Source organism: Balaenoptera ricei, chromosome 10 (assembly GCF_028023285.1).
Source record: "Balaenoptera ricei isolate mBalRic1 chromosome 10, mBalRic1.hap2, whole genome shotgun sequence".
In the NCBI taxonomy this organism is placed as follows: Eukaryota; Metazoa; Chordata; class Mammalia; order Artiodactyla; family Balaenopteridae; genus Balaenoptera; species Balaenoptera ricei.
In genome coordinates this window covers 21,328,934-21,347,290 of record NC_082648.1, presented here as the reverse complement: position 1 = coordinate 21,347,290, position 18,357 = coordinate 21,328,934, and the positions used below count along the sequence as shown (strand labels likewise).

The 18,357-nt window shown below is 36.5% G+C and overlaps 1 protein-coding gene across 16 annotated transcripts in view; it reads left to right on the top strand.

Annotated features, from left to right (window-relative positions):
- LMNTD1 (lamin tail domain containing 1) overlaps positions 1–18,357 on the top strand; it is a 431,818-nt gene that overhangs the window by 360,892 nt on the left and 52,569 nt on the right. For 14 of the 16 annotated variants that reach the window (XM_059935489.1, XM_059935481.1, XM_059935491.1 and 11 more), the window contains one exon: positions 15,927–16,045. The exons of 1 other annotated variant lie outside the window; for it this stretch is intronic. In XM_059935489.1, the coding sequence (XP_059791472.1) occupies positions 15,927–16,045 (119 nt within the window). Of the gene's footprint in view, positions 1–12,170; positions 12,234–15,926; positions 16,046–18,357 lie in introns of those variants that run through there. One more of the 16 variants, XM_059935495.1, reaches the window with a different exon arrangement.

Here is an 18,357-nt window from a genome sequence, read left to right as displayed (position 1 = left end):
AACTAAGTTTGGCTTATTTGGATATCTCATTGAACTAACAAGTCCAAGGTTAGATCTTGATTGCCTTACAAGTGAGTTTGATTAGCAAATATTCCTGAGACAAGCCTTTGAAAAGTCTTTTTATTATTTTGCTCTAGTGAATTTCAAGATTGCGTGTTGTCGTATAGTAACAGATGGCACATAAAACTCCAGTACTGACTCAGCAAATGACAACCACGGGAATTGCTCAATATTGATGCATGGTCTGAATCGGCTCTAGTCTACTCCAATGGTAGTGAATCTTCATTGGAGTATTAAACAGCTTCCTCCTTTACATGGTTTGGCATTAAACCAATTCACATATACATGTAATATGTTGTGTGATCAGTATTTCTAGTCATACGGAAAGCATATTCTATTGTATTTGGTTACCTGTCCTCATGGGGCTCCCCAAGGAAAAAAACTACAGAGTTGAGTTGTTTGTTTTTGGCACATTCTCACCTACCAGTGTCACTGCTTTCTCAACCTTTAGGCACCTAAGTCGTCAAACTTACTCTACTTGCCCAAAGGCACCACTAAAGTATTTCACTCAAACCTTCCCTTTCCGTGTGCCTGGACCACCTTTCCTCATCCTCTCTGGTGTCATTTAAACTCCCATTTAAGGAAACATCATGTTTTAGGGATTTAGGTTTATTCACAGTAGTATAAAAATGATCAGCTAATCTTCCCAGTGTGTGTGTGTGTGTGTATGTGTGTGTGTGTGTACATGCACACATGTACACAGGTGTGGCCCATGATGTAAAATGTCTGTTGCATAAATGACCTGCTTCCTGTTGTGCTCTGTGAGATGGGGGAAGGAAGACAACTAAGCAGGTGGACAATCAGGCAGGTGAACAAAGCAAGAAGCCTCTCAGGGGAGTGAAGTTGAGGCCCTAGTGTGTAGAAGGAGTCAGTCCATTGGGACTAGAGAATGGGTTCTCACCATCCCCTCCCCAACCCCAAATAGTCTCCCACCATGGGCTTTATAAGACAGGACAATGAGACCAGCACAGACCCTGAAATGCCCTACCCTCTCGGAATCTATTTTCTGAATGCAGGGGTACTTCCTAATGGGTCTCTGGAAGAGAAGCAATTGGTCCCGGTCAAAATGTCAAAGAAAGAGAGGTTTGGTTTTACTTTCTATCTCCTTCACTGAGTTATTTGCAGACCTTCTCAATACTTAATGGAAACAACGTATTACATCAATTCTACGATGATATTTTTTCACAATTTAACACCTCTGAAATTGAGATGCATCATATGCTCAATGGCAATCTATGACATTGGTGTTGCCTGGATTGAATTTCTTATATAAACATTTATTTCCAACAGTTACCTAGGACCACTACCAACCTGAGACCACTTTACATTAAATTACATTCCTGAGTTTTTTTTACAATACATTGGTGGTGTGAATGCAGACCTCATACCTATGTGAGTAATGGCTGTGGTTCAAAATCTCAGGGGAGAGTTTTCTTTTCTCTCTTACCAGGCTAAGGTTGAAAAATTCAAGTTGTCCCTTGGGGATCCCGGCTTTATGCCGGGGTCTTTTATTAGATTCGCTTTCTTGGTGGTAGATAAAATAATGGTATATCTTATAGCCAAAAGAACTGAAGAAATTTGATATTGGAATTGAAAAGGTTCGCCAGGGACAAACATTCTTCCCAGTTTCTGACTTCTGAGCAGCAACACTGCCTTCTTCAGGTCTTCACTTGTCTTTCAGAGCCTGCCAACACCTCTCAAAAAGAATCAGGTAATCACCCTCCAGATGAATGATTCCCTGTGCAATTTGTAGGTATAATGGGATTTGTTAATTTGTAATTTCATCAAGATGTAATTTGTGAGTAAAGAATGTGATAAAGCTATAATTACCACTGTGGTGAATCTGTTCATTGCTTTTGCAGATACTTATAAGGTATCTATTCTGTTCACTGGAGAAGGAGCAAAGATGACCAAGAAATGGCCCCTGACCTCGGGGAGCATAGAGTCTATTATGATTGGATAAGGCATGTGCTAAACAACTGTAATGTAATGTAATGTATGTAATGTAATGTAATGTAGAATGTTATAATGCCATGGGAAAGAAATGGAAAACCTATCCCATGGATATTCAGGAGAGAAAGAAATCATTTTTAGTTTGGGAGAATCAAAAAATACTTTATGGAAGACATGGGTAATAAATATTAAGAATAAAAATAATAATGATTACCATTTAAAATGCTTTACTTACATTATTTTATGTAGTCCTCTATGAAATAGATGTTAATTCCATTTTACTGCTGAGAAAACTAGTTTTGAAGACTGAATAGATTTTTAGAGGCAGAAGCAGTGTTGGGAAGGGTGATGCTTATCAGTGGGAAAAGTCAGAACAAAGGCATGGATGTGGGAAAGCCAGGGGCGCATACAAAGATACCACATAGATCAGTTTGATTGGAGCATCAGATAGGTAAAGGCAAGTGATAAGAGAGATAAAACAGTATTTTGTTTTAGCTGGGTAATGGAGGAATCGATGAGAGTTGTCATGGAGATAGAGTAAAATAAACTGATAGATGATTTATTGAATTCTAACAAAGGAGGAATATTTGTCAAAGATGAGGAAGTGATTCGGAGACTGAGTGTCTGGGTGAAAGTAATACTAGGAGAAGAAATAGTGAGCACAAGAGAATACAGGACATCAAGGTCCTGTCCTAATGAGCTCAATTATAAATGTCCTAATACTGTCTGTGCCAATAGAGTAAGAGCTTGGGGGGAAAGGCCAAGCAAGGTGTGGGATGTAATCAGTGGTGGTAGGGTTTATAAGGTCCTGAACATCAAGGCTAAAGTCCATGGAAGGATAATCTTAACCAGAGTGCTTCAAACTCAAATCCGGTTCAGGGAGGTACCATGATGTACCAAAAGTGATCCCCATAGCATGGACCTTGGTGACTCATGAAGTAGGGGAAGACTGACTCTCATCAGGGAAGACTTTCAGTGTCCAATGAGAGAAGCTGAGAGCAAAACTGAGCCACAAGGAAAAGGACTGATTTATGCTAAAAGGGTTGATTAAAGCCACTTTTGCCCCACTTCTAGTTACCAATCTCCTAGTGTACAAGGTTGACCTTTAACAAGGATACTCTGCATTCTAACATCTGGTAAACTGGCATAAAAATTGGGCATCAGAGACCTAAGCAGAAGGACCAGCCAGAAAGGCTTCTGCTGGGGCTTGTGGTCTTTCAATGAAAGACTGAAATGTTATGCTCTCCTCCTATTTAGGGATCTGTTAATTTCAAAGCACCCTGACCTCAGGCACGAGGAAGTCAAGAATTACATTATTTCTAGACCTTGTTTGTTCACAGGGAAGGTAGCTGGTATCTCCTGCCAGCCTGAGTTCTCATTAATTCTAGGACTGGGTTGAGCTCTATTTCCATCAGGGAGGTCCTTAGCAATTAGGGGCAACTGAGTAGGGTTGGAAAAATCTGAAACTTGCAGTAGGCAGTTGAAATTGCTGGATTAGTTTAAAGAGGAGAGCATAAACTAGAGATTTTAGAGTCATAAAGATACAATGGTTGCAGGTATATAAAAAAAAAAGGTGAAATTGTTGAAGGAAATAGGAAAGGGAAAAAGCAAAGAGAGGGAGGGCCAAAGACTAACACAAGGGGATCCTCTGAACTTGGAGAAAAAGAGGAGGAAGGGGAGTTGGACAAGAATTTGGAGGAAAAGAGGCCAAGAGAGAAGAGAATGACATCATATAGAAACAGAGCAGGATTAAAGCCGTTAGATGGGTCTACTAGGAGGTCATTGTGATCCCTAAGAGCAGGCATGATTTATCCATGAGGGAACAAATCATATCACAGTGGATTTAATGTGAATAAGCAGTAAGGAAATGAAAGCAGTATAGCTTTTCCCCCCCAGAGATATTTGGCTGTGGAAGGAAAGAGGGAGGGAGGGAGGGAAGGAGAAATATGCTAGCATAGTAGCTCAGAGTTGAGAGAAGTTTTTCTTTTTGATTTTCAAATCTTTGAAATTTTGTCTTTGAAAATAATTTTCTCGAATTTTCATTGTCTTACTGCTTCTATTTCATGCCATGGGATTAGATTCATAGGGTCCTGGATTCAGTCCCTGCTGCCATGTATTAGCTTTACCTTTTCCATTAAGCACAAGCTGTATGATTTTGACAAGTTACTTAATCATACATGTTTCATGTGCAGATGAACCGTTTCACTTTGTTTACTTTGTGATTCTTCTTCCCAGGAGAAGATCTGAATAAATCAGTTGTCATCATTCAGTGTAGAACAATACTTCTGCCAAGAATGGCCCACCAAAACCTTCTCAGAGGTGCTAAAATATGTGTACAAGGTTTTTACAAGATAAACAATGATGAATCTTGAATAGTAATACCACCTTATACGTATATTGTTCTTTAAACATTTACAAAGACCTTTCACAGGCATTTTCTTATTAAATTTGCATAACACACTGTGAAAGCAGGAGGAGAAGAGTGAAGTAGCCATAAAAAAGCTAGATAATGAGGCCAAATAAAAATTGCCAAGTAACAAAATAAATTTGAATCTCATCTTAAATTTGTCATGGAACATACAGGCTACAGGACCAGCTCTTTTGTCTAAGCACAATACTAAAGAGAATATTTCTTTTATTGACTGAAGCCACCAATACAGTAAATAGATGAACTAAAAGGCATAGAAATATTTTATTTAAACAATATGAGGATAAGGATTTAGTAAGGGCTGCCCAGGTAATTTGGACTAATTCTCCTACTGAAAACAAATAGAAAAGCTGGGAAAATGTAACAGAACTAAAGACACCAGAAAACTATCAAGTCAGTCAAGCATCATGATTCCAAGACCCAGAAGAATGAAAAGACCCAGAAAGATAACCCATCTTTACAGCCATATTTGCCCTAAATTTGTCAGGTTATTTAGGAAGAATTGGTTGAGAGAATGAACAGAGATTTTACAGATTTATGGACATGGAGGACAAAAGTTGAAGTTCAAGGTCCAACAAAGAGTAGAAGCACTGGTAACACCTCCCTGCAGACTTCTGGTTGGAACCTTGAAAGTCAAACCGTTGGAACCTTAAAAGTCAAACCCTAGGAGTAAGAAAAAACCAGACATAGATTGGCCTTCACAGAAACTGAAAACCAGCTTCAAATTGTCTTAACCCCTGACTGAATTGATTTAGTTAATATGGACTTTCTAGTGTCCCTAGCTGCCTAATAGATACTCTCTAAAGGAATGTATCAATTTAGGCCTAAATTACATCTATAATTTTTTCATAAACTATGTTTGTTACTCAATCAAGAATACTCAAGGGCTTCCGTGGTGGCACAGTGGTTAAGAATCCGTCTGCCAATGCAGGGGACACAGGTTCGGGCCCTAGTCCGGGAAGATCCCACATGCCGCGGAGCAAGTAAGCCCGCAAGCCACAACTACTGAGCCTGAGCTCTAGAGCCCACAAGCCACAACTACTGAGCCCGTGTGCCACAACTACTGAAGCCCACGTGCCTAGAGCCCGTGCTCTGCAACAAGAGAAGCCACTGCAATGAGAAGACCACGCACCACAACGAAGAGTAGCCCCCGCTTGCCGCAGCTAGGAAAGCCTGCGTGCAGCAACAAAGACCCAATGCAGCCAAAAATAAATAAATAAAATTAATAAATTTATTTAAAAAAATAAGAATACTCAAAAATATGAGGAAACAAGACAGGTGCCTGAACACAGACAGAAATAATAGATATAAGGAACTTATACTATTCAATAGCAAAAAAATATATATATAAAATAATCTGGTAAAAAAAAAAATGGGCAAAGGACCTGAATAAACATTTTCCCAAAGAAGGCATACAGATGGCCAATAGGCACATGAAGAGGTGCTCAACATCACTAATTATCAGACAAATGCAAATCAAAATCACAATGAGATGTCACCTCACACCTGCTAGGATGACTTTCATCAAAAAGACAAGCAATAACAAGTGTTGGTGAAGATGTAGGGAAAAGGGAGTCCTTGCGCACTGTTGGTAGAAATGTAAAATACAGACAAAATTTGCAAAACAATGATGGATTTTCATATACTTCTCTCTGTAATTTTTATAATAAGTAGGGAAAATCAGTAAGGATAAAAATAATTTGAATAACACAATTATTGCAATTAGTCTAATTGAGACATATAAAACACTATACTCAGCAAATTCAAAGTATGCACTCTTTTCAAAAATACAGAAAAATTTTTACAAAAATGGACCATATGCTTACCATGAGGTAAAATCAACAAAATTTCAAAGAGCTTAAATTATTCAGAGTATGTACTCTGACCACAGAGGAATTTAGTTAAAAATCACTAACAAAAAAATAACTTGAAAATCTTCATATGTTTGGAAATTAAGCAATAGCTATCTAAAAATTATGTAAATTTTAAAAATATATTTAAAGAAATGATAATTAAAATACTACATAGTAAAATTTATGGAATAAAGCTAAAGCCATGCTTAGTGGGGAATGCCATTAGGCCTTAACTGCCTATATCAGAAAATAAAAATAGGCTGTAAAGTAATTATCTAAATAGCCATCTCAAGTATTCACAAAAATAATAGCAAACTGAACCCAAAGAAAGTTTTAGAACGTATAATAAAGAGGATCAAAAGCCAGTGCTTGGTTCTTTAAAAAGACTGATTAAATTAACAAAGGGGAAAATATATAGAAGAGGCAAATAACCAATATCAGTCATGAAAAGGGAGATAACATCACAGATTCCTTTTGAAAAAATTTTGGTAAAAATACAGCCTACCAGAAATCAACAAAGAAGAAATAGAAAATATAAACAGTCCTAAAACTACTAAAGAAATTGAATTTTAAAACTGCCCAGAAAATAAAGTCCAGAACCAGAATGTTTCACCAGTAAATTCTGCCCAGGATATAAGGAAGTAATAATGCCAATCTTGCACAATTTCTTCCAGATAATGGAAAAAGAGAAAACACTTACCAACTTGTTTTATGAAACCAGCATGATCTTTCGTTCGTTCTTTTTATTTTATTTTTTTACAAGGTAATGGCTACAATTCCCTGTGCTATTCAATATATTTTTGTTGCTTATCTATTTTATACATAGCAGTTTTTATCTCTATATCCCATCCCCCTAACTTGCCCCTTCCTCTTCCCTCTCCCCACTGGTAACCACTAGTTTTTTTCCTGTATCTGTGAGTCTGTTTTCTGTTTTGCTACATACATTCATTTGTATTATTTTTTAGATTCCACATATAAGTAATATCATGCAGTATTTGTCTTTCTCTGTCTTTTTTCACTAAGCACAATATTCTCCACATCCATCCATATTGCTGCAAATGACAGAATTTCATTTTTTTATGGCTGAGTAATATTCTATTGTGTATATATACCACATCTTCTTTACCCATTCATCTGTTCCTGGACACTTGAGTTACTTCCATATCTTGGCTATTGTAAATAGTGCTGCTATGAACATTGGGGTGCATATATCCTTACAAATCAGTGTTTTCATTTTTTCCAGGTATATACCCAGGAGCGGAATTGCTGGATCATATGGTAGTTCTATTTTTAGTTTTTTGACCATAACGTTTTCCACAGTGGCTGCACCAATTTACATTCCCACCAACAGTGTACAAGTGTTCCCTTTTCTCCACATCCTTCCCAACATTTTTTATCTGTAAACTTTTTGATGATAGCCATTCTGACAGGTGTGAGGCAATAGCTCATTGTTGATTTGACTTGCATTTCTCTAATAATTAGGAATGTTGAACATCTTTTCATGGGACTGTTAGCCATCTCTATGTGTTCTTTGGGAAAATATCTATTCAGGTCTTCTGCCCATTTCCTTATTGTGTTATTTGTTTTTTTGATATTGAATTGTATGAGCTGTTATATATTTTGGATATTAACACCTTGTTGGTTGTCATTTGTGAATATTTTCTCCCATTCTGTAGGTTGTATTTTCATTTTGTTGATGGCTTCCTTTGCTGTGCAAAAGCTTTTAAGTTTAATTAGGTTCCATTTATTTATTTTTGCTTTTATTTCAGAGCCCAGCATAATCTTCATACCAAAACCTGACAAGAATATTACCAAAAAGCAAGATTAGAGATAATCCATTCTTTCCAAATTGATCTGTAGATTCAGTGCAATCCCAAAAATCTAAGCTGGTATTTTTTTTTTTAATTGACAAGATGATTCTAAAAATTCACATGGAAATCAAAGAACCTAGAATAGTCATGATAGTATTGAACAATTTTTTTGAAAGACCTATATACTATACTATAAAATTACTCTAATTAAGACAGTGCAGTAATGGCACAAGGATAGACAAATAAATTAATAGAACAGAATAGAGACCCAAACACATATGGCCACATGATTTACAACTGAGGTACTATTGTCTTTCAATGGGAGAAATGCTGTCTTCTGGGAGGAATGCTGTCTTCTCAGTAAAGAGTGCAGGGTCTACTGGATAACTCTGTGAAAAAAAGGACTAAACCTTGAATCCTTCTGCATATTATACACAATAATTAATTTAAGGTGGTTCATAAATATTAAAGGTACAAAAGTAAAACTTCCAGGAGAAAAAATAGTCTAATATTTCCATGGTCTCAATTTAAATAAATATTTCTTGAATAGGACACAAAGTCATTAAGGAAAAAGATTGATAAATTGGACTTCATTAAAACCAAGAATCTCTACTCATAAAATGCACCTTTCAGAGAGTAAAAAGACAAATTATAATCTGAGAGAATATAATTGTAATACATAAATCCAGCAAAGAACTTTGATCTGGAATAAATAAAGAACTCTTATAAATCCAAAAAAAAAAGAAAGAAAAGAAAAACATACACACACACACACTCTTACATACAAATAGAAGCAAGAAACTCCTGAAATATCCAGTAATTAATATAATTATTGAGCCATTAGGAACAAGTAAATGGCTAGATAATGCATACTGAGAATGTATTCTACTCCTTGGCCTGGTTCACAGCCCTCCCTGATCTGGTCTCCCCTATCTATCTGACTCTACCTAGGACTGCACACCCAGCCCATCTCTCTGCCTCAGCCATTAATATGCCTACCCCATGTCTACCCCTGGATTTTGATGCTCACCAGAAAAGTACATTCAACACTGTCTAGTCACAACAGATAATTAATATGTATTTGTTGAGTGAACACATGCATGAAAATATAAGATAATAAATGCCTTCCTTCCTGTTCTCTGCTTTTCCAAATCCTATCTATCCTTTAAGGTCCACACATATCTCATCTCTTCTGTGAAGTCTTTTCTAACCACAACAGCAAAAGTACTAATTCTTCCCTGAGTTCTTCTAGTTCTTAACAGAACTATCCTTTGATTTTTATCACATTCTGTCATGCATTTTTTTTTTCATATTCACAGATACTACTGTCCCATCAAAAGAATAAATTCCAGAAGAGCAAGGAACATGGCTGTCACCTATTTATATCATTATAGAGTATCTGTCCAATAGTCTTTTAAACAGTGGTGCTCTGTATTTTTCAGGGAATGATGGAGTATAATGATGAAGAATACAATCTCTAAAGTCAGACAGACCTGAATGCTGGCCCTGGTTCTGCCACTTCATAGCTGTGTGACTCTGGGCAATTATCTGACTGCTCTAAGTGTCAGTTTCATCATCTGTGAAAGACGGATAATTACACATCCTTAAAAGGATGAAATGAAATAATATACATAGAGTACTTAACACAAATAGGAAATATATGTTAAATGATAGCTAGTAGTAGTAGTAGTAGTATTCACTATCGATTATGGCTCTGAATTGTAAAAGCATTTACTCAGAAAATAAGGGAGAAACAAGCATGAACACAGAACAATAACAACAAAACTAAGGATAATAGAACAGCCAAAGAAAATTTCCAGTGTATAAAAATGTCCAGCTTGTCTTTCTTCTACTACAGACTAATCTACATGTGGCCAAAGGTTAGAGAGTTCCATTCCCTCACACTGCATGAATTTTCTCATTCCATCTCAGATGTCTGGTTTCTCACCTCTTTCTAACATGCAGGGTCTCAAACAAATGACACAGGATAATTTCAGACACAGTATTATCCACCCTGATAATTTATTTTCTGTTCCTAGTGAAGGTTAGAGGTGTCCTTTTCTTGCAAAAGACATAACGTGGACCTCGGGGTCCTTAATATCCTTAGGAGCCTCTCAATTTCTTCTGTTCTCTCATTTGCACATGAAGAGAAGAGCTGCTAACCAACTTAAATTTAATTTACCAGTTTAAATTTGCTTGTACTTCAAATTGTTGGGAGAATAATGAAAGCAGCTTCATTTATGTAGACAGAACTATCAGGGGGGTTCTCAAGAGTAACGAATCCACCCTTAGTGAACTGTACCCCTCCTTGCCACCTATTGCCATCATCAGTCATGAATAATGCTGACAGTAGCTACAACTGATCAAATTTGTTACGTGTGCCCTAGCCAGGGAAGAAGGGTTGAGGCCCCTCCTTGCCTGGGTGTGCTTCCACAGTGAGCTGGGCCAGGCTCCATTCAGTCTTATATTTGTGCCTGATGCCATGGGTAGGGCTCATATTCAGGCTTCTAATAACTCTCTTTCATACTCCTTTAAGCCACTGCTGCTCGTACTTGTTCCCACGGGGCACTAGTGTCCCATAAGCTGTAGAGAGGGAGCGTTCGACTGTAATATTGAATAATGATCGCCTTTACCCTGTGTGCAAAAGAAACAAAGTTAATGGATCGCATTTTCTCAATTGAAATTGTTCTCCAATCCTTTTTTACAAGTCTTTGGCTCCAGACACCACTTTTCTGCTTAAGGTTGCCAGTCGATGAGAGAAGAAAATGAAACTGCAAATTCATATCAATAGGAAAACTCAAAACCAATCGTTTATTCTTGGCTCAACAATTTGTTGGGTGTTTTATTGTGTTTTAAAACGTGTGAGCCGGTGGTTATGAGTTTACATGGTATCCAAATAATATGAAGTGCATTTCTTGTTCCTAGTAAAAATATATAAAAACGGTGTGTAGAGGAAATAAAAAAATATATTGATTTGTATTTTTAAAAATATTTTACAAGAAAATGGTGTTCTGCAAATAAGAGCATACGTTCTGGATCTCTGCCTTTCTGAAAAAGTCTGAGATGCCCTGTCTTAGAATAAGTATTTTATTCCTCTAAAGAACATGTGTAGAAATGATTCGTGGATAAAGGCTGAGCCTCAATACGTGTACCCTGTGTGTGAAGTAACCGTGCAGTTATTTATGAACCATTGCTAAAACTGGTACGAATGTCTGAGGATTCAAACCACTGTTTGACGTTTAGTATCACGTATGCAGATATTCTTAGTGCTGTTTGGCAATAGAGTTTTGTGATTGGGAAGGGCAATGAAGGTATTTGAGCAAGCTATCTGAAACTCGAACCTCCCAATAAATGGTCCTTTATCCTCTCTGTGAACACCTACTGTAGGACCTTCACATGACCCTGACGTCAAGGTGAAATAATAGCATCTCTGTTCAAGGCTGTGTTATTTACATGTGGTTCTGTGTGAAGGAAATGAAGAAACACAGTATATTTTTAGACTAGTAAGATGCTTTACAATAGGAATTTATACTATAATATGGGTGCAAATGTGAAACTGTATTCCTATATATACAAACTCTTTGAATCTTAGTGGAACATGTCATGTTTTAAATTGTAATCTTCAATTGCATATTACTCAGTTTGGAAATTTCCACCCATGGCCTGAGAGAGGAAGAAAATTCTCTTTATATATACAACCTTCATTCACACAAGACATTTTATTTATATTACTGATTTAATAAAAAAATCCCCTACTGTGCAAATGTTCTCCATATGTGGAGACAGAGGACCAGGATGCATAAAGCCAGTTCTTTGTGTTTTTCAACTTTTAAAAAATTATGGACATATAATATTTTGTCTTTTTTTGATTACTGAATATGGTGGTATTTTGCCACTTTTAATTTTTTCTTAATCAAGGTAAAAGCTCATAATATAAAACTCAGTTTTCATCATCTTATTTTGCCCTGTATCTTCTCTTATGGGGCTTCAATTTCTCATGCAAAATTCTGGTGTTTTCCCAATAGAGGATAAGGCCAAAGAGAAATGACACAGAGTCCGGAAGTTGGGAGAGAGTGATTTGAGACCAGTGCAAAGAGAAAGATCAGGACAAAGCTGGTTCGGGAGTAGGTAAGTGGTTAGGCAGTTATCATGGAAGGAGTTAGGAAGACATTGGACAGGAATTACAGCAGAGAAACAGGGAGTATAGTGAAGGGGATTTTGTAACGAATGGATGTGAGACCAAGTCCTGGCTCTGCCATCTATTGACCATATAACCTTGGAAGAGGTATTCATCTCTCTGAATTCCCACTTCCTCATTTGGGAAAATGGGGAGATGCGGGGTTACATTCCCCCCATCTTCCAGAGCTGTGGTGAAAGAACCTGTGTGAAGGCTACTGAACCTCATAAACAGTAAGTGTTTCTGCTTTTCCCTCTCAGCTCTATCTTGACTCTGTCCTTCCTGAATTAGAGACAGCCATGAAGATGATGCTATCAATGTGTGGAGTCTACACATCCCCAAATGATCCTCCCTTTTCACAACAGAGAATTTCAAACATTTATAGAAAAAAATAAACATGATGTATAACAAACCTCCAGTACCCATTACCTAGCTTCAACTATTACAAGTCACTTCCCATCATTTTCATCCACAACTCCATCTACTCCCTACCCTCTGTATTATTTTGAAGCAAATCTAGACATCGTATCATTTTATCTCTAAATGTTTCAGTATGTATTTCTAAACAACAAGGCATCTTGTTTAAAAAAATACTATCATAATACCGTAAAACACCTTAAATATTTAACATTTATTCCTTAGTATCATTAAATATCCAGAGTACTTAAATTTCCAATGTCTTATGCATTTTTTACAGTTTGCTTGAATTAGGTTATAAATTATATCCACAAATTACAAAGAGTGTCTTTTAAATCTCTTGATCTATTAGCTAACGTGCTCTTCTGTTCTCTGTATTTTATGTAAGTTAGAGGATTCATCAGATTCAGGTTGATTTTGTTATTGTTGCTACGGTTATTACCTATATCAGATAAGTTATAACAACCACATGAATACACCAAGTGGTATTGCCATTGATGATGTAATTTTTCCAAACTGATGAACAATTCTTGGAAAAGGTCTGAACAAACCAATCTATAATCTTCCCTCAATGTAAGTAATTGTGTACAAAATAATTAAAAGGGTACAAAAATATTTTGTATTTATATGTAATATGGAGCTAGGCTTTAGGCTCAAATAATTATAAACTATTTTTCATCTACATGAATGTCTGGCAAGTCATGTGGTACATGGGAAAATTCTTTGCCAAGTAGGATTATCTGCCACATTTCAGAAAATCTAGCATTTCTGGATCCTGTCCGCTAAATGCCAGTAGCACCCCACCAAATCTTTATGACTAGTATTAATGTCCCCTCATATTTACAAAATTCCCCCTATGATTCACTTCATCTCCTTTTGAAAACCACTGGCTTAGTTTGAGAAGCAGTAAAAGAGGAAATTGATTTTAATTGCATATATGCTCTAATTTGGGGAAGGGAAATAAGGAAAATATCCTGTGTGGGAAATAACTATTGAAACGTTCACAATTTCAAAGCTTTTCAAAGTTGTTCTCAGTTGGCAGAACTTTGTTTCTCCAAACTATGCTGGAAAATGTGGATAGGCGCTCTGATAAAACAAATGAGGTCATAATGACATCATGCTAACATATGTGGTTCAAGTACAGAAATTTTTACAGCTAGGAAACCATCCAGACAGGTAGATTTAGGGAAACTGGGACAGTGGCACGAAATAATAAATCCATTTTTAAATCTTTTCTAAACATAAGTATAAATTTATAAATCTCTTTATGCTGTATTTATGCAATTGGCCTATAATGCTGATAAGGAATTTCTCTTCATCTCTGAGATGAAGAAAATACAGTCAAATGTTTACTCTCCTCTCGTTTACTTGCCTCATTATGTGATATACTTCTTGCCTTTTTCTTTTATTAAAAGAGTTACTTTCTTCATTGTCCTTTGTATTTAAATACTGTTCATCATTCCAAGATGGAAGCCATTTTCCTTTTTTTTTTTTTTAAGATATACATCTATATATTTTATTTTAACATCTTTATTGGAGTATAATTGCTTTACAATGGTGTGTTAGTTTCTGCTTTATAACGAAGTGAATCAGCCATACATATACATATATCTCCTCCCTCTTGCGTCTCCCTCCCACCCTCCCTATCCCACCCCTCTAGGCGGTCACAAATCACTGAGTTGATCTCCCTGTGCTATGCGGCTGCTTCCCACTAGCTATCAATTTTACATTTGGTAGTGTATATATGTCCATGCCACTCTCTCACTTCGTCCCAGCTTACACTTCCCCCTCCCCGTGTCCTCAAGTCCATTCTCTACACCTGTGTCTTTGTTCCTTTCCTGCCCCTAGGTTCTTCAGAACCTTTTTTTTTTTTTTTTTTTTAGATTCCATATATATGTGTTAGCATACGGTGTTTGTTTTTCTCTTTCTGACTTACTTCACTCTGTATGACAGACTCTAGGTCCATCCACCTCACTATAAATAACTCAATTTCGTTTCTTTTTATGGCTGAGTAATATTCCATTGTATATATGTGCCACATCTTCTTTATCCATTCATCTGTCGATGGACACTTAGGTTGCTTCCATGTCCTGGCTATTGTAAATAGAACTGCAATGAACATTGTGGTACATGACTCTTTTTGAAGTATGGTTTTCTCAGGGTATATGCCCAGTAGTGGGATTGCTGTGTCATATGGTAGTTCTATTTTTAGTTTTTTGGAAGCCATTTTCTAATCTAAATTGGAAGATATTTTATCATTATTCCTTGAAGTGGGAATTATTTGTTCATAGTAACTTGCTGGTTCCTGGTACACAGTAGATGCTTATTTAAATATTTATTGAATGAACTTACTCATCCAGTAATCATCATCATTCTATATCTTATTACTGTGTACGATCATTTACTTTCATATGGGTTAATTTTATTCCCATGCCATTATTATCATGACACATTGTGTGGATCTTTTACTCAAGATAGAACCTGAATTAAGTGATTTCTTCTAAATCATATTGCTGGTGTAACTAGAAGAATTTAGAACTCCTGGCTTTGATTTCACTGTTTCTACCAATAGGTTTCTTTTCGCCTTAAAAGTATACTGTTCCTGCTGCCTAGCTGTTGCCATGTGCTCAAAGAGCATTTGTCAAAACAAAACAAACAAAAAGACAAAAAACAGTGATTAACTCCCCCAATATTTGCATACTAGCCTTAATCCTAAGAAATCCAAAATAGGATATCAAACATTTTGATGGCAAAGTTTGTCTGGTAGGATAAACGGCTCTCTTAAAAGCAAGTTACTGTTATTTGATGTCTGCAAACTGCAAAGCAGGTGCAGCATTAACATAGTAATTATTCAGAGACTGGAACTTTGTAACTATGGAGACATTACTTCACAGTGTTCTAACAGGCAGTGTTGGCCAGATGTGAAAGTTGTAATCATAAAGGTAGCTTTGCTGGGTTACTGCGCTGCCTCTTGAGTTGCTTCCAATGAGTGCTACACACCTTCATCTTGATTTGTTTAATATTTTTAGCCAATATCAGTATTGGCTATATCAGTGCTTACATATTCATATTAGAATCCTGGTTCTGGCCCCAGCTTGGTTAAGAAATCATGAAGTCTGGCAGGTGCTTTAAGGTAGTTAGATTAACAAGTGAGGTCACTCAAAAAAGAAAATCTGCCTTGAAGCTCAGCTCTATTCACTGACTAATGTCATGATTTGTTTTCCCAGAAAAGAAAAAAGACTTCTCTTCCAGCCAAGATGAAAGACACACAAGCCACTCAGGAAATTTCAGCGGTCCTGCAGAGTGAAGTCCATGAGCAGGAAGATAAAATGGAAAATCAAGCGCAGTAAGACAGGCACAAATGAGTTTTAGAAGTTGAGGATGGAGTATCTGACCTCTTTGTTTCAAAACAGCTTATAAAAAGTTAGAACTAGAATCGAGTCTACAAATTTCCTAAAATTAATTAATGATAACATACAATTTCCCCAACCACTGTTTTATAAGGTTTAGTCTTTGAGTAATGTAAAAATTCAGCTAGACAGATCTCCATCATATCAGACCTGGTTGAGATTCCAAAGCTCATATCTAGCATGTTAATTGTTTCTTTAAGGTAATTGGCAGGCAGTTTCTTTAAAACTGCTTTATTAACCTGGGGACAGAGAACTGCTAGAGAATTTTGGTTTGGGAAATGTCTGTGAGGATGTTAAATAAAAGCGACAACTCTCTTTTTACTACTAATGTAAATCATTCTATCAAATAAAGCATTAGCATTGGTTTTCCAATGTTTTCTAGAAAATGATCTCTAATACTGAATATACACAGTTTAAGGCTAATGCTACTTTAGATCTAGATGCCCTGTGTTTACTGATCAGTTCAAGTCTGGTTTTTTTATTAGTTATCTGTTTTACACATATTAGTGTATACATGTCAATTCCAATCTCCCAATTCATCCCACCACCACCACAATCCCCCACCCCCAGCTTTCCCCCCTGGGTGTCCATGTGTTTGTTCTCTACATCTGTGTTTCTATTTCTGCCTTGCAAACCAGTTCATCTGTACCATTTTTCTAGATTCCACATATATGAGTTAATATACGATATTTGTTTTTCTCTTTCTGACTTACTTCACTCTATATGACAGTCTCTAGGTCCAACCACATCTCTACAAATGACCGAATTTCATTCCTTTTTATGGCTGAGTAATATTCTATTGTATATATGTACCACATCTTCTTTATCCATTCGTCTGTCGATGGGAATTTAGGTTGCTTCCATGACCTAACTATTGTACATAGTTGTGCATTGAACATTGGGGTTCATGTGTCTTTTTGAATTATGGTTTTCTCTGGGTATATGCCCAGTAGTGGGATTGCTGGGTCGTATGGTAATTGTATTTTTAGTTTTTTAAGGAACCTCCATACTGTTCTCCATAGTGGCTGTATCAGTTTACATTCCCACCAACAGTGCAAGAGGGTTCCCTTTTCTCCACACCCTCTCCAGCATTTGTGGTTTGTAGATTTTCTGATGATACCCATTCTAACCGGTGTGAGGTGATACCTCATTGTAGTTTTGATTTGCATTTCTCTAATAATTAGTGATGTTGAGCAGCTTTTCATGTGCCTATTCGTCATCTGTATGTCTTCTTTGGAGAAATGTCTATTTAGGTCTTCTGTCCATTTTTTGATTGGGTTGTTTGTTTTTTTTAATATTGGGCTCCATGAGCTGTTTATATATTTTGGAGATTAATCCTCTGTCTGTTGATACGTTTGCAAATATTTTCTCCCACTCTGAGTGTTCTCTTTTCGTCTTGTTTATAGTTTCCTTTGCTGTCCAAAAGCTTTTAAGTTTCATTAGGTCCCATGTGTTTATTTTTGTTTTTATTTCCATTACTCTAGGAGGTGGGTCAAAAAAGATCTTGCTGTGATTTATGTCAAAGAGTGTTCTTCCTATGTTGTCCTCTAACAGTTTTATAGTGTCTGATCTTACATTTAGGTCTTTAATCCATTTGGAGTTTATTTTGTGTATGGTGTTAGGGAGTGTTCTAACTTCATTCTTTTACATGTAGCTGTCCAGTTTTCCCAGCACCACTTATTGAAGAGACCATCTTTTCTCCATTGTATATCCTTGCCTCTTTGTCATAGATTAGTTGACCATAGGTGTGTGGGTTTATCTCTGGGATTTCTATCCTGTTCTATTGATCTGTATTTCTGTTTTTCTGCCAGTACCATATTGTCTTGATTACTGTAGCTTTGTAATATAGTCTGAAGTCAGGGAGACTGATACTTCCAGCTCCATTTTTTTTCCTCAAGACTGCTTTAGCTATTCGGGGTCTTTTGTGTCTAGAAGATGTTATGTTCTAGTTCTGTAAAAAATGCCAGTGGTAATTTGATAGGGGTTGCATTGAATCTGTAGATTGCTTTGGGTAGTATAGTCATTTTCACAATATTGATTCTTCCAATCCACGAACATGGTATATCTCCATCTGTTTGTGTAATCTTTGATTTCTTTCATCAGTGTCTTATAATTCTCTGAGTACAGGTCTTTTACCGCCTTAGGTAGGTGTATTCCTAGGTATTTTATTCTTTTTGTAGCAATGGTGAATGGGATTGTTTCCTTAATTTCTCTTTCTGATCTTTCCTTGTTAGTGTATAGGAATACA